The sequence below is a fragment of the Hippopotamus amphibius genome, chromosome 9 (assembly GCF_030028045.1).
Source record: "Hippopotamus amphibius kiboko isolate mHipAmp2 chromosome 9, mHipAmp2.hap2, whole genome shotgun sequence".
Lineage (NCBI taxonomy): Eukaryota > Metazoa > Chordata > Mammalia > Artiodactyla > Hippopotamidae > Hippopotamus > Hippopotamus amphibius.
Genome location: NC_080194.1, coordinates 121,210,047 through 121,227,255, shown reverse-complemented (window position 1 = coordinate 121,227,255; position 17,209 = coordinate 121,210,047). Strand labels below are relative to the sequence as shown.

The following is a 17,209-nucleotide window of genomic DNA, read 5'->3' as shown; positions in this document are numbered from 1 at the left end:
TGTTTCTGAAGAGCCCTCAATTTGAACAGAGCAACCAAGCCTTCCCTCGACAATCAAATGGATTCAGACATCTACACATTCAGTAATTGTGAGATGCTGCTGCCAAGTGAAGACTGCAAAAGCCCCTTGGCAGCTTCTGTCTTAAGAATCAGCAGCTTCTGGGCTTCCTAGGTGGTGCCAGTGGTTAAGAATCCGCCTGCCAATTCAGGGGACACAGGTTCAATCCCTGCTCCAGAAAGATCCCACATGTCGCGGAGCAACTAAGCCCGTGCGCCACAACTATTGAGCCTGTGCTTCAGAGCCCATGAACCACAACTATTGAGCCCATGTGCTGCAACTACTGAAGCCCATGCGCCTAGAGCCCATGCTCCACAACAAGAGAAGCCACGGCAATGAGGAGCCCGTGCACCACAACGAAAAGTAGCCACCACTCATCGCAACTAAAGAAAGCCCGCGCACAGCAAAAAAAGACCCAACATGGCCAATAAAATAAATAAATAAATTTATTAAAAAAAAAAAAAAAAAGAATCAGCAGCTTCTACTGCTGTTGCTTTGTACCGTTTTCCCTGGGGAGTGTGGCTCAGATGGTGGCCGGAGTGAAGGAACCTCAGAGCGTGGCATGCTGGACCCAGACCCAAACCCCCACCCCCTCTCGCTGCCCAGTGCACCAGCTCACAGCCCTACAGCCCCTCACTGGAGGCCTGGTCCTTGGTGCAGGTGAACCATGGCAGAATCACGGGAAGAGGGTTACCGTGGATGGAAGCCTTGGGCATATGGGGCAGGGGAGGGAAGAGGACCAGTCACCCCAGCACAAAGCTAGGCTGACTCTGCCTATCTCTCTACTTTCAAATGTTAAGTCTTGCTTGCACTTCCAAAAACTGAAACAGAGAATTTAAAACTCTCAAAATGCAGCCCATCATTTTAGCCATGGTGGACATATGCTCAGTTTCCAGAGGTGGGTCCTGCCCCATGTGGTGGAAGGAGATGTGAATGCAACTGGCTTTTCTACAATCTCGATGGGAACTAAATATGGTTCTTCTATCAGTTTTCTCTATAAGAACTAAAACAATTATCAGTTAAGTATCAGTTTCTACCTTGTACTATCTTATTCTTCTAGAGCTTGGGCAGTGGGTGGTGGGTGGTGGGTGGGGGTAGGAGGTAGGGATGAGCCAGAGCAACGGCCCATTTGTAACGACACCCCTCGATCTCATTCTATTCCTGAAACGAGGCCTGTGGTGAGGACAGCAACTCCTGTGCTTCTCTGCAGAACTGGGTCAGCACACAGAGTCGGTGTTCCACACCCAGACGCAGGACAGAAGCCCGACAGACGCGGCAGGCCGATTGCCGCGGCCGCAGCAGGCGCACTGGCAGGCACTCTGGCAGGAAGACCTGAGGTGAACTTTGGCTGAAAGCAGTTTGGGTGATCACGCTCCCATTCTCCCAAATGCTATGAGTTAAAAACTTCAAAGTTGTCTCTGACTTGCTTTTATTTCTATTTTATTTTCACTCTCATTCCTAACAAAAGTTAAATGACAACGTCAAATTACCAAAAAAAAAGGAAAAGCAGGGGGAGTTCCCTGGCGTTCCAGTGGTTAGGACGCTGCGATTTCACTGCTGGGACCTGGGTTCAATCCGTGGTCGGGGAACGGAGATCCTGCAAGCCGCGGGGCTAAAACAAACAAAAAAATCAACAACAACAAAAGGAAAAGCAGGGCCCACAGCCCTGACTGGCCCAGCAGTTCGCTCACTGTTCAGGGAGGGGCGTCCCCACCAGCGCTGCCTCCCTGAAGGCCCAGCCCCTACGCCCAATCCAGGAGAGACCCAATCTCCCGCAGCACCCAAGCTGCCCAGCCCAGTCCCCTGGCCTCCCTGCAGCCCAAATGTGCAGCATGGCCCCAGGTGGTCCTTCCCAGACACTCTCTGGAAGACCTCCATGCCCCCAGCTTTACCATCCCCCGAGTCCCGTCACCTCCCGGGCTATCCAGGCTGTCCTCCACTAGAAAACCAGCTCCACGGGCGCTGTGTCCCCAAGCCTGGAAGGGTCCCCTCAGCAAAGCCGATGGTCCTGACAGGTCTCAGCTACCCCCTTCCATGGCCACGGCCCCTTTATCGCCTGCTTCAAGCTCTCATCATGGCAGCCTCCCCTCAGCCTACCCACCTGAGGACCCCACCTCATTTGCTGGCCAGGCCAGGCCCTTTCACCAACCCTGCCCACAGCCCCCACCCTCTCTGTCCCCTCCAGCACACACTTCAGGAGTGGGGTCTGCTCTACATAGGCTGAACTGGGGCAGGCGAACACCACTTGCAGTGTGGCATCATGCTGAGACCAAGGCAGTCCCCCTTGCCCCTCGCTGGGGACACTGCTATTCCAGACTATCTGAGCCACTTAAAAATCACAGCACCACTTCTTGGAGCATTCAGGCTAATTCTGGGCCGGCCTAGGAGGCTTTTTTTTTAAATTAAAGTGGAAACATTACCAAAAAGAATGCAAAAATGAGACTCAGAGGTGTGTGGGCCCCAGAGGCAGAACTTTCACCAAGTTGTCCTGACCTGGGGACCTCCCAGGTGGTCCAGTGGTTAAGCAGGGGACGCCAGTTTGATCCCTGATCAGGCAACTAAGATCACACATGCTGCGAGGCAACTAAGCCTGTGCACCACGACTAGACAGAAGTCCACGCACCACAACAAAGAGCCCTCGCATCACAATGAAGAGCCCACGCACTGCAACTAAGACCTGATGCAGCCAAAAAAACAAAAAAAAAAAAAAAAAATATATATATATATATATATATAAAGTTGTCCTGGGACTTCCTAGGTGGTGCAGTGGTTAAGAATCTGCCTGCCAATGCAGGGGACACGGGCTCAACCCCTGGTCCGGGAAGATCCCACATGCCACGGGGCAACTAAGCCTGTGCACCACAACTACTGAGCCTGCACTCTAGAGCCCATGAGCCACAGCTATTGAGCCCACGTGCCTAGAGCCCATGCTCCGCAATAAGAGAAGCCTCTGCAATGAGAAGCCCAGGCACCACAATGAAGAGTAGCCCCTACTAGCTGTAACTAGAGAAAGCCCTCGCACAGCAACGAATTCACAGATTCAATGCAATCCCGATCAAATTATCAATGGCATTTTTCACAGAACTAGAACAAGAAATTTTACGATTTGTATGGAAATGCAAAAGACCCCGAATAGCCAAAGCAATCTTGAGAAGGAAAGACGGAGTTGGTGGAATCAGCTTTCCTGACTTAGGCTATACCACAAGGCTACAGTGATCAAGACAGTATGGTACTGGCACAAAAACAGAAATACAGATCAATGGAATAGGACAGAAAGCCCAGAGATAAACTACAGTCAACTAATCTATGACAAAGGAGGCAAGGATATACAATGGAGAAAAGGCAGCCTCTTCAATAAGTGGTGCTGGGAAAACTGGACAGCTACATGGAAAAGAATGAAATTAGAACACTTCCTAACACCACACACAAAAATAAACTCGAAATGGATTAAAGACCTAAATGTAAGGCCAGACACTATAAAACTCCTAGAGGAAAACATAGGAAGAACACTCTCCGACATAAATAACTGCAAGATCTTTCCTGATCCACCCCCTAGAATAATGGAGATTAAAACAAAAATAAATCAGTGGGACCTAACGAAACTTTAAAGCTTCTGCACAGCAAAGGAAACTATAAGTAAGACGAAAAGACAACCCTCCGAATGGGAGAAAATATTTGCAAATGAATCAACAGACAAAGGATTAATCTCCAAAATATATAAACAGTTCATCCAGCTCAATATCAAAAAAACAAACAACCCAATCAAAAAATGGGCAGAAGACCTAAATAGGCATTTCTCCAAAGAAGATATACGGATGGCCAAGAGGCACATGAAAAGCTGCCCAACATCACTAATTATTAGAGAAATGCAAATCAAAATGACAATGAGGTATCACCTCACACCAGTTAGAATGGGCATCATCAGAAAATAGACAAACAGTAAATGCTGGAGAGGGTGTGGAGAAAAGGGAACACTCTTGCACTGCTGGTGGGAATGTAAATTGATACAGCCACTATGGAGAACAGTATGGAGGTTCCTTGCAAAACTAAAAATAGAACTACCATATGACCCAGCAATCCCACTACTGGGCATATACCCAGAGAACACCATAATTCACAAAGACACATACACTCCAATGTTCATTGCAGCACTATTTACAATAGCCAGGACATGGAAGCAACCTAAATGTCCATCAACAGATGAATGGATAAAGAAGATGTGGCACATATATACAATGGAATACTACTCAGCCGTAAAAAGGAATGAAACTGGGACATTTGTAGAGACATGGATGGATCTAGAGACTGTCATACAGAGTGAAGTGAGTCAGAAAGAGAAAAACAAATATCGTATATTAACACATATATGTGGACTACAGAAAAATGGCACAAATCAACCAGTTTGCAAGGCACAAATAGAGACACAGATGTATAGAACAAACATATGGACACCAAGTGGGGAAAGCGGGGAGGGTGGGGGGGGGAATGAATTGGGAGACTGGGATACCAAACTGTACACTCTAAATATATGCAGTTTATTGTTAAAAATAAAAAATTTAAAAATAAATAAATAAATAAAATAAATAAAAACTAAAAAAAAAAATCCAATGTAGCCAATAAAAATAAATAAATTAAAAAAAATAAAATAAAAAATAAAGTTGTCCTGACCTGGAGGCTTTGATCCAGAAAGAAGTGTGGCGCACCCTGGGGAGGACAGAGGGACCCCAGCTGCAGCGGGAAGGGCCCAGGCAAGGAGGGAAGAGGGGTGTTGCAAGCCCCATCTCAGCATCAGGTGGAAGGTTGACCACAGGGGACGAGAAGGACCTGGGAGACAGGCAGTTCTCATGACCGTCTTCTCCCACCAGGTTGGTAAATCTACACACACAAAACTTCGAGACATGTGCAACCCAGGGGACAGCCACAGGGACTGCAACTGGCACCCCTCCTGTTCGACAGACAAAGGTCACTGGTGGGCTGGCTGCTGGAGAGCTGACAGCGCACTGGGTCGCACCCACTTGGTCGTGAGTTTTCCAGGAGCACATTCTGACTCCTGAGGCCCAGGAATTCCTACAGCTGAGATCGCTCCGTTTCTCATTACCCGTGGGCATATCAGAACAGAGCAACCACTACCTGGCAACAGAATCGTTGACCTGGGTTCAGAGAGGCTCAGAGAGGGCCTCAGAGCCATACAGATGGCCCTGGCACCGTCCCTTGGTGGCCACTGTGCTGGGCTCCTTCCTGCCCATGCCCAGGGGCCTTGACCCTTCAGAGGAAGCCCACTCTCAGCCCTGGCTGGAAGGTGTAGACACCACCGAGCTCCTCCCGGTCCCTTTGACTCGAGGCCTAGGAACCACTGATGCATCGTCCCCTCAGCTGGTAAATTCATCAGGAAGGTTCCCGCCAACAGGCAGGGCCAGTGCCCCATGGTCAGCAGTCACTCAGGACGAACCCAGGGAGTGGCCCGCACCACTCCCCCCAAGGCCATGGGCTGAGAATGGCCAGCAGCGTGCCTAGCCTGGCTCATGTCCTGCCGAGTATCCCGGCAGTCCCCTTTAAGTTCCTGAATTCTAGAATGTTCTGCTGATGTCCTGGTACAGCATTCAGGGACTTTTAGCACACCCTTTCCCACAAAATGGTTTAGTCCTGTTCTCTGCTTACCTGAATATTCAATTTATTTGATTATTGTGACCATATAAACACTGATCCCCTCTGGCCGAGCAGTATCCCACAAGTACGTTTTCCTCTTACTCCACGTCTTGTTTTTCCTGGTACGAGTGACTGCTTGCTGGTGTCCTGGGCTTGACCGCATGTACCCCCCACCCTTCCACCTCTAAGCCCTTGGGCAGAGCTGCAAAGACTTCTCCAATGATCCACTAGTCCTGGGGCCTCAGCTTCTATCACTGCCAACCCATGGCCAACCCGTCACTTGGGGTGAAGGTGAAATGAAGCTGCTGCAGATGAGGATCCACGGAGCCTCCTGGATAAATGACCTCCTTACTGACCTCGGCACTGAGACCAGGCCGCCCAATGAGGCAGCTCCAGCCCTGCAGGCGGCACACGTGTGAAAACCGACCACACAGCAGACCTCAAACTCCACACACGGCACAGAGACCCCATTCTCTGACTACCACACACGATTAGGTTTCAAATTAATGACAAGATCTTAAAATACATTTAGAAATTAATATGTTCTAAATAATTGATGAGTCAAAGAAGAAATCACACTGGATTATTAAAACTAAGAGAAAAAAGCCTACAGCTAGAGCTTCCTGAAGGTTAACTGAGGAAGCCATGGGCGAACAAGCCAGTCCCCAGTGTCCCAGGCACAGCTGCAGCGGTCCTGGTGACCTTCTCAAAGGCCTGGTCACCTGCTGTGCCTGCTGTGGGGCGGTGAGCACACCACATCAGGAAGCACCAAAATGCACTGCAGGTGGAGGAGAAGCAAAAATCTTCATGAAGCCACCAAAAAACTTTGTGCAAGGGGTGAAGGTTTAAAAATTTTGTTTTTTTTTGGTTTTTTTGTTTTTTTTTTTTATTTTGGCACACGGGCTTAGTTGCTCCGTGGCATGTGGGATCTTCCTGGAGCTGGGATCGAACCTGTGACCTCTGCAATGTCAGGCAGATTCTTAACCACTGCGCCACCTAGGAAGCCCTAAAAATTTTGTTTTAACCATACACCTAACTTCAAAAAAAAATCACTGAAGGACTACAACCCACTGGTTTCATAGATCCAGACACAGACACGAAGCCTCCGCCTGCAGACCCTCAGCCTGCAGCCCAGGGCTCACGTCACCTCCTCCACCAATACCACCTCCGGTGTCTCCCCCTTGGACCCAGCTCACCACACAGGCCTTAGGACTGCCCCGCACCTGGACCAGCCTCGCACAGCCAGCCCCCCAAGAGGGCTACCAGCCTGGAGCTATCCCTCAGGGTCCTCCAGCCCAGCCCCCACCCACCGTGCTGAGGGCAGATGCACAGCATCAGTGTGCGCTGCTCATGCACTGGGTCTCCAGGCTGTGCGGGGCCTCTGATGACGTGAGTGCAGACTGACTGGGAGAAAGAGCCAGAGGGGACTCGGGATTTAGGAAGCCTCACCCACTGACACCGCTGGGCAGTAATCTGGGGACTGGAACAGACAAGACAGTTGACTACCGGCAACTGCTGATAAGACGGCAGACCCAAGCGCATCCCTCGACCTGACCCCACTGGGTAACCGACGGCCCTGCTCAATTCTGTACATCCTCTTCCTCCTCCACCAAGAGCAGGAGGGGGGAATGAGCCTGCGACGGGGGCTTCCCACCACCATCAGCCAAGTACCTGGCCACAGACGGCGAATGAGAAGGAAAGCTCTGTTCAGAACTTCGGGATTTATTTAAAAGGACAGCATATGGGCAACCAGTGAGAGTACGAAATGTTCACTCTGGCAGTTCTGTAAGACACTAAGCTTATAGCCAGCATGCGACCACCCCTGGGCACAGGCTCCAAAGCCATGACAACACTATCCACACAAAGACTTGGACCCCAGTGTCACTAGAAGATTCATTCCTCATGGCCCCAAACTGGAGATATACTACTGTCCATCACCTTGGGGGTGGACAGACAAACCGCACAGGCACGCAGGCGAGCACAGCTCCACACGGGAAGAGTCCCCTGACATGCAGCAGCACGGGTGAGACGCAAGCATCACACATGGGCAAGCCTGACACAGGAGCATGGCTGATGGTTTATTTATGTGAGTCCACGAGAGGCAAGGCTAATCCCTGCTGACAGAACCAGCCAAGGAGGTGCCAGCAGGAGGGAGAGGATCACTGGAAGCCCAGCAGGGAGCTGTGTGCAGAGGCATAAAGCTCCGGGCAGGGGTCTCTGCCCCAGCAAAAGAATGTCAATGCTCATGGAAGGGCACATGAGGTTTGTGCATTTCTCTAAAGGTAAATTTTTACTCAAAAAAAGACTGCAAACAAATACTGAACTCTGAGTAATGACTGACACGCACGATGAGGTGTTTGGGGAAGTGTATGACAGTATACCCATCTAAAATGCATCCCATTAGGGACTTTCCTGGTGGTCCAGTGGGTAAGACTCCTCGCTCCCAATGCAGGGGGCCTGGGTTCGATCCTTGGTCAGGGAACTAGACCCCACATGCATGCTGCAAAAAGATCCTGTGTGCCACAACGAAGATCCTGTGTGCTGCAAATAAGACCCAGGGCAGCCTAAATAAATAAATAAATAAATAAATAAATAAAATATTTTATAAATAAATAAATTAAAATAAAATAAAATGCATCTGGGACTTCCATGGTGGTGCAGTGGTTAAGAATCCGCCTACCAATGCAGGGGTTCGATCCCTGATCCAGGAAGATCCCACATGCCATGGAGCAACTAAGCCTGTGCACTACAACTACTGAGCCTGCACTCTAGAGCCCTCGAGCTGTAACTACTGAGCCCACATGCCACAACTATTGAAGCCCACATGCCTAGAGACTGTGCTCCACAACAAGAGAAGCCACTGCAAGCAGGCAACGAAGACGCAACGCAGCCAATAAATAAAGAAATAAATTTTTAAAGAATGCATCCCATTAAAAAAAAAAGAGATGGATTGCTGGACAGACTGATGGGTGGATATGTGGTAACAAACGCAGGAAGATGTTGCCTGCAGACTGTGTATAGCAAACACACGTGTGGGTGTTCATTGTGCTAGTCTTGCAATGTTTTTGTATGTTTGGAAGTTTTCATAAAAAAAACTTCTGGGGAAAGGAGCAGTAGACTTCTAACATTATGAGTAAGGAGCTGAGTCAGTGAATTCTGGAGGACAGGGTGTGAGCAGCAAAGAACCAGGCAGGAGAAAGTGCCTCCTGAAACCTGGGGTGTTTCAAGGGCTCCAAGGAGGAGGAGGCTGTGCAGCTCAGCAAAGGGAGTCTGAGGAGTGAGGGTCACCAATTGGGGGGGCTGAGGGAGGGGTGAGGCGATGGAAGCACACGGTGGGGTGACTGACCTCCATTTCTGATCGCCGTGATCCCTCGGTAGAAGTCTTCGAAACTAATCACGCCGAGCCCACTGGGATCCAAGTACCTCGTTAAGTCCTTCACCTGCAATGGCCAAGTGAGAATGTTACCCGAGCTTTCACACACTGGGGGCGGGGGTGGGGGGGGAGGTCGTGCACATGACAGTCTCACCATATTCAGAGAAGCACCCAGCTTGCAAGGGGTGGTGCTGAAAGCAAGGGCCATCGGGTCCTCTGACCAGACTGCCAGCAACAGCTCCAGCCAGGGCACAGGCTGCATCTGGGGAGACTCTGCCAACAGTGCCCAGAACCATGAACCACGGAATAAGACCCTGCTCTCAGGCCAACAGCTGTGCTTCCTGAGTGCTCAAGTTTTAGGCATCACTGCAGCCAGGATCGAGGTGCTACGCACAGCACAGACCCGCCCATCTCAATGGCCTCCCAGCCCTACAGAGGTCTTAGCAAAAAGGACTCTGGCAAGTAGACCCTGGACATCAGAAATAATAAAAAGTAAACAGGATAATTCACACATGATGTTCTAGAGAATGAAACTCTCCAAAAAGAAGATAAGTTTATGTTTCTAAGTATAAACTGGATTTCATCAAAATGTAATACCTTTGTTCTTTAAAAGACACCATTAGACAACAGTGTAAATTAATTATACTACAATAAAAATTAATTTTTTCAAAAAGGTACCATTAGTATAAAAGACAAGACACAGACTGGGAGAAAATATTTGCAAATCACATATTTGATAAAGGACCTGCATCCAGAATGTATAAAGGAATCTTACAATTCAATAAGCAGACAAACACAATTTGTTTTAATGGGCAAAAGACTTAAACAGACATTTCATCAAACAAGACATTTAAATGGCTGATAAGTACATGAAAAGATGGTCCAGATCCTGAGTCTTTAGGGAAATGCAAACTAAAACCGTGATGAGTTATATCACTCATTAGAACAGCTGTAATGAAAATGACTGACAACAACAAGTGTTGATGAGGAAGTGGAGGCACTGGAACCTCTGACGCTGTGGGGAAGCATGGGAAATGGTCTGACAAACCTGGAAAACCAGAGCCAAACACATAACACAGCAACTCCACTCTTAGGGATCTTCCCAAGAGAAAGGAAAACGTGTGTCCAAACAAAGATGTGTATGCAAATGTTTATACCAAGCGGCATTATTCAAAACAGCCAAAGAGCAGCAGCAACCCAGATGTCCACCAGCTGAGGAACAGATAAACATGACGTGGTCCCTCCACACAACAGACTACTCTTCAGCCTTGAAAAGAAATGAAATACTGATACACAGACAACATGAAAGAGCCTCAAAGACATTCTGCTAGATAAAAAGACAGACACAAAAGACTAGAAATTATATTCTTTCACTTACAGAAAATTTTCAGAAAAGACAAATCTACAGAGATCAGTGGTTCTCAGGGATTCTGGGGTGGAAGCAAGGATTAACTGCAAAGAGCAGGAAAGATATCTGTGGGGTGTGGAAACGTTGTAAAACTAGGCTGAAGTGAAGGGCATAACAATAAATTTACTAAAATTCACTAATCATACACTTTTGATGGGTGATTATATATTATACTTCAACAAAGCTCTTAAACAAATGAATAAAAAAGGTAAAAAAGGATTCAAGTGAAAGTGACAAATATTGCAGTAAGGCAAAGAAGATATAATATATAGATAGTAGAATTCCCTCAGAAGAAAAATCAAAGCAAAGAACAAATATTAAAACTATACTTAAGAAAAATTCTCTAGAATAAAAAAAAAAGTTTTTCATTACAGATTTGGTTTTTTCCTTATTTTTTTCCTTGAGACTTTATTTTATCATTTTTTATTGAAGTATAGTTGATTTATCATGTTTCAGGTGTCAACTACATATTGAGAGAATATATCAGCTCCCTAAGAATATCAACTCCCAACCCCAAAAGACCTCCTACAAGACTTATTCTGGTGAATTTCTTAGACTTTAAAGGAAAAGAAAAAAATTCTTTCAATATGCAAAAATCAAGTGATTTACAAAAGAAAATTAGATGATCATTAACCTTTTTGGCAGCAACACCAAGTAATAAGGGCTATTCTAATTCTACCATCCCATGTGTTATTGAGGACTGGGATCCTCACAACTGAAAAAGGTGAAAAAGATGAAAAAGATATAATAAGACTGAAGTTGTCAGGCAAATATCCTATAATCCTGATTTTGAGTTTTAAGCATCACCATGAAGCATCACTCATGATGTACTAAAAACAAAACAAAAACTTTCTCTCCACTTAGCAGTTAGCACCCCTCACACCCAGGTGATGGTATTTCCATTCCATTTCCCATTAGAGGGAACCAGGACCCTTGGAGAACTACTAGGAAACAGGCAGGCTGAGCTTGGACTATCTTGTCATTCCTGAAAGCAAAGATGCCATGAAAGACTTTGTCAGGTCACATCCAAGAACTCAGGAGCCAACCTGAAAGTGAGCCAACCTGAGCACTGACTGAACACACCAAACTCGCCTCAACCCATGACGGAGCAACTGCAGTAAAACTCACTGCTCATCACTAGGGACACTAGGGAACCCGCTCATTATTGTGAAAACTAACCCATGAAGGGAAAGAATCAAGTGGCAAGCCTGCCTTCCCTACACAGGCGTAACGGGGCCACAGCAGAGGAACAAGGGCAGTAGCTCTGTACAGAGCGTCCTGGCTACTAAGCGCAGCAGCCAAGGGGTCAGAACCGCAGGTCCTATCTGAGATCTTCAGTGAGGTAACGACACGGAACACGTCACAGGATATGACGCTCAGTGCCCCTAAGGGCACAATAGACACAACCAGACACCACATCTGATCTGATGAAACTAGAATCCAACTGCCAATTTATAGGAAATACAATGATCAAAGCCACATGTCAAAAAAAAAAAAAAAAGCCACATGTCAACAATATCGAGGGGTGTAATCAATAAAACCCAGTCCCTGAGACCTTGACAGAGACAAGGGACCTGCTGTCTTCAAGGGAAAAAAAGTTGGAGAGGAACCTTCATTAAGAGACTCAGGAGAGGGACTTCCTAGGTGGCGCAGTGGGTAAGAATCCTCCTGCCAATGCAGGGGACATGGGTTCAATCCCTGCTCCAGGAAGATTCCACATGCCACGGAGCAACTAAGCCCGTGCACCACAACTATTGAGCCTGTGCTCTAGAGCCTGTGAGTCACAACTATTGAGTCCATGTGCCGCAACTACTGAAGCCCATGAGCCTAGAGCCCGTGCTCCGCAACAAGAGAGGCGATCGCAATGAGAAGCCCGCGCACCACAATGAAGAGTAGCTCCCACTCGCCGCAACTAGAGAAAGCCCGTGTGCAGCAACGAAGACCCAACACAGCCAATAAAATAAACTAATTAATTAATTAATTAATTAATTAATTAAAAAGAGAGAGAGAGGAGACACATCAACCTACTACCATACAGGGACTTTTTGGATCTGGACTCAAATTTTAAAAACTTTTAATCATATTTATAAGATAATTAGAAACTTTAGCACTGACTGATGCAGGATAATGAATACTGATTGTATATTTGATGATATTAAGGAACAGTGGTTAATTTTTATAGGTATGACAATGATATTTTAGTAATTTTTCCAAGTGCATTGCTTTTTTTTTTCCCTTGGCCATGCTGCATGGTATGTGAGATCTTAGTTCCCTGACCAGGGACTGAACCAGCATCCCCTGCATTGGAAACATGGAGTCCTAACCACTGAACCACCAGGGAAGTCCCAGTACATTGCTTTTTTGACATATACTTACTAAAATATTTAGAGGGTAAGGCACATATGTGTTTACACGTTATGTACCCAGCTGGCATGGCTGAGAGATGCCAGGGTGGGGCGGGGGGCGGGTACCAGGGAGGCATTACACCATTCTCTCTAGTTTTCTATAGGCTTGAACTTTCCATAATGAAAATAAAAGAGAAAAGGAGAAAAAGACCAAAAAGACCAAGAAAGAAAGAGAAGAAAGATGGGGGGAGGAAAGGGAGCAAAGGAGGAGGCAGTCAGCCAAGGAGAGTGGACCTCTGACCACAAAAGGCTGCTGCGTGGACAGGGCACACTCAGGGAGGGGTACAGGCAGACAGGGCACTCAGCGGAGGAGAACCCGCCCCCAGCCGAGGCCTACCCACCAGTCCTCGCCCCCCACATACACCGCTCTGCAAGGGGCAGGCTGGCAGACGCTGCAGCGGTCAGCCTTCTCTCCCTCCCCCCATCTGTTGACATGCGTGGATGGGGACCACTCAAGCTGACTGACCCACAACCCAGGATTCTCTAGCCTGAGGCAGCGTCTCCCATGCTGTCCCTTCGTCCCAGGGCCCATGCGTTCCTGAGACGCTGGGCTCATAAGTCCACCCAGAAGCTGACTTCTTGACACCATGGAGTCGGAGTCCTCCCTCCTTATCTCACAAAGGCCTTAAGTCCTAAAGCTTGTGATATCTGCGGAGCATCTTGCTGGGAACCTGAAATCCATAGTGGCCAATCTGTCCTTAAGATTCCTAAGAATTTCAACAATGAAGCTACCAACTGGACACAAAGTACCAAGCTGTTAATGTTTCATTCAGAAACATTTAACCAATGCATTTTAAACAAGTTGTTAATTAGTTACCATGTTAGAAGGAGCAAGGATGAATCAAAGCATTCATTTTTTAAAGTCCACTTTATTTTTCTTTATAATTTGGAGGATAAATCAATGTCCACACAGCTGATGATTTGGGGATGGTTCTAATTCTCCAAGCCCAAAGTATTCTATTTAGAGGCCTTCGGGGGCTTCCTAGGTGGCGCAGTGGTTGAGAATCCGCCTGCCAATGCAGAGGACACGGGTTTGATCCCTGCTCCAGGAAGATCCCACATGCCACGGAGCAACTAAGCCCGTGCGCCCAAAAAAAAAAAAAAAAAAAAAATAGAGGCCTTCGGGAAAAAAACGAGCCTGGAAATTAAGAACTTGCACTTTCTTGCAAAGAGACATAAAACCAAGCGCAGAGACGCACACCCCATCCAAGCCAGCCAACACCCCATCAGGCAGACAGACACAGGAGGCCACAGAAACAACCCAGGAGAGAACCTCGCTCTGCAACCAGCTGCAGGCAGACAGGCCCAGCTCCCAGGCGGCTTTTCTAGCAGGAGAAATTTACTGGCAAGTTATACTGATTCTGCTATAGACGTGCAGACATAACCTGCAGGAGAAGAAGCCAGAACAACTTCTCCAATCACAGCGAACTCCAGCCACGGAAGCACCAGGCACAGAAATCACGGGAAAGCAAAGCCCTTCACGGGGAGAGCAACCCTCCTTCCTGCACCCGATCTTTACTACTGTCCTTAAATCATAACATTGTCCGAACAGCTTGTCTTACCAGAAGCACCTCATCCTAACTAACATTTACAGAACACTCCAGCCTACAAAAGTAGAATCCTGTCAAGTGCACATGGAACATTTATCAAGACAGACTATATACTGTGCCACAGAACAAGTTTCAAAAGACTCAAGTCTCAAGTCAGCATCCTGAACTTGATGTAAATTCCCACTGCAATGGGATGTAAATTCCCACTGCAATGAGGTGCATGTGCATTTGAATGGCTAGTGTGTAAGACTTGTCGCACCACCACGCACACCAGGTGTCTGGAGGATGTGGAGGAATTGGAATTCTCCCACACACTGCTGCAACTGGAAAATTCCACAACCACTTTGGGAAACTGTCTGGAAATTCCTTAGAAGGTCAGCCTTATTCCTACCACATGATCCAGTCATTTCACTTCTAGGTGTTACTCAAGAGAAATGAAAGCAGACATCCATACCAAGACTTGTATACGAAGGATCACTGAATCCTTATTTTAATGGCTCAAAAAATGGTGACAATCCAAAAGTCCATCCACATGAAAATGTATAAAATGTGGTATTCCCTGGGTGGGAAAGCAAGCAGCAACAGGCATGGTGACAAGAAGCAACATGTTCCCAGGGGCTCTGTAGCAATTCATAAACTTCTCCCTGAGGTGTGGGTGGGCAGGAGAGGAGCTGATCGTATTTCATCCTGAGTGTCCACAACAAGGCCTGCAGCTCACCCACTTAAAAGGCATCGGACCTTCTTTCCAGGAGCATCTATAAAGCATCTAAACTACACGCTGTATGTATACAACGGCTTTCCCTGCTGCTGAGAACACCTCTTAGCTGTCCTGAGCTGCTCCACCCGTGCACCTGAAGCCAGCGCCCAAGACATCCAGAGGCCACCTGCCTCTGCACCTGTAGGAGTGATCCTAGATCACCTGTAACAATGAACTGATTAACTGCCCCTGGTTTAAGGGGGAGGGCTTAGAAAATTCTAAAATAAAAGCATCATGCTGGTCTTAGATGGAAAAGGTCATTCCTCATGTCCCCCAAGAAGTGTGTGTCGCATTCAGGAGTCCACTTTTGTCTTTAGACACAGGTGTTACAGTGTCTAAAGCCATGTCCTTTGTGGACAGAAGGCGCCTACTCAGCACCCAGCTGTAACCCGTGACTGGCAGCCTGCTTCTGTTTGAAGATCTTGGTGTGGGAGGTGGGGGTCAGGGAGGCTGGGATCTGGAGTAGGGGTGCTTCCAGCTGCTTCAAGGGATGCAGCCGTTCTGACCACATTATTTCTGTTTACAGCTTTATGGACATACAATTCACCAATTCAAAGGGTACGATTTAGTGGGTTTTAGTATATTCACAGAGCCGGCTCCATGTTCTTTTAAAGACAATAAAATCTTAAAATGCACGTGAGAATACTTGGAAAAATAGTCAAGTGGATACACTCAAGCTTTATGCAAACGCGCTGAAAAGAAACAGAACTTACAGGAGTAACAGAGAACACATCTGTGCAACTTATGCAACCCTGTTAATCAGGGTGAAGTGGAGTCATCACTGGACGCAGAGGCCTCTCCACTTGTCCCTGCATCTCAGCTCGCAGGCGGGGCACTGTGGGCCCCCCAAGGGGCTACAAAAGGGTCCCCCCCACAGGTCTTCTCTGGATCAAGGACAATCAGGCCTTGTTCCCAGCCACGTGAGGGGAGCGTGCCCTCTAGCCTAGCTATCCCCTCTCCGCACCTAACAGAAGTGGAAGCGTCATTCCCTAGAGGACACCCCTGGACTCCCGGCCTAACCTAGGCCTCTGAGAATAAGAAAAGGAGGGAAAGAAGAAACCGCACAGTTATGGAGCACAGGTACACACAGATACTCAGTGCAGCAGTCACAGCATTGCAGGCTGGAGCAGGACAGACCTCCCACCTCCCGCCTGGTTCTGTCCAGAAGCCCTTCTACTCTTCAGCTTTGGATGGTTTTTGGGGGGGTCACTGCCTTCACGTCTAACTAAGGTGCTCCTGGTGCTATTTTGTGACTTGTCAAATTCACATGCTGCATTTTGTCCTCCTGTGGTGAAAAATAAGAATTCAACCCCGCCCCCCGCCCCACCCCCTCGGTTTAGCTAGGCCTTCTGCAGTGCTTACATCATGGACTACATAAATATCTTTCACTGGAGAGCACTACCTTCCTCACTCGATTCCCTCCTCTGCTTGGCAATTCCCTTGCTGCCCATGCCTGCGCTGTCCACTCACCTACTGCTCCCCAGCCCCACCAGACCCCTCGTGTTTCCTCAGGCCACTGCTTCTTGCCCGCATTCCCACCTTCCATGCTGGAAGCCCTGGTCTCAGAGAAACCCCTATAGCTTTGTGAGGAGGGGTGTGCGGTGTGTGTGCCCTTGAGCATCCTCGTGTGAGGCCAGCACTCTCCCTTCACCTGGGCAGGTGCCTGCACCCGGCTGTAGGTGGAAACCCATCCCGATGCACTGGGAAGGCTGCCCATCCCACTCCTGCACGTGCTGTGGCCTCTGATACCAACCCCTTCCTGATGCTTTGTGTGGGGCCTGTTTTAATCTCCATTATTGGCAGGATTTGCCGTATTTGCTGGGGGTACTTTCTCCTCACAGGAAGAGCCTTTTCACCTGGAGATGCAGTCCTCCTGAGGGCCCCTCTGATGGTGTCTCTGGGCCCCTCCCCCCATCTGTCATCTGGCAGGCACTGTGCCTTGTTAATCATGTCCTCTCCCTATCTTTCATCTCCTAGTCTCTTTGTCTTTTAAAGAACTTTCTGGGATGTATT

At 47.9% G+C, this 17,209-nt stretch overlaps 1 protein-coding gene across 6 annotated transcripts in view; it reads right to left on the bottom strand.

Annotated features, from left to right (window-relative positions):
* The window catches only part of RAB11FIP3 (RAB11 family interacting protein 3), a 76,167-nt gene that overhangs the window by 29,959 nt on the left and 28,999 nt on the right, over positions 1 to 17,209 (bottom strand). For all 6 annotated transcript variants that reach the window (XM_057749259.1, XM_057749260.1, XM_057749263.1 and 3 more), the window contains exon 2: positions 9,050 to 9,143. In XM_057749259.1, the coding sequence (XP_057605242.1) occupies positions 9,050 to 9,143 (94 nt within the window). The remainder of the gene's footprint in view (positions 1 to 9,049; positions 9,144 to 17,209) is intronic.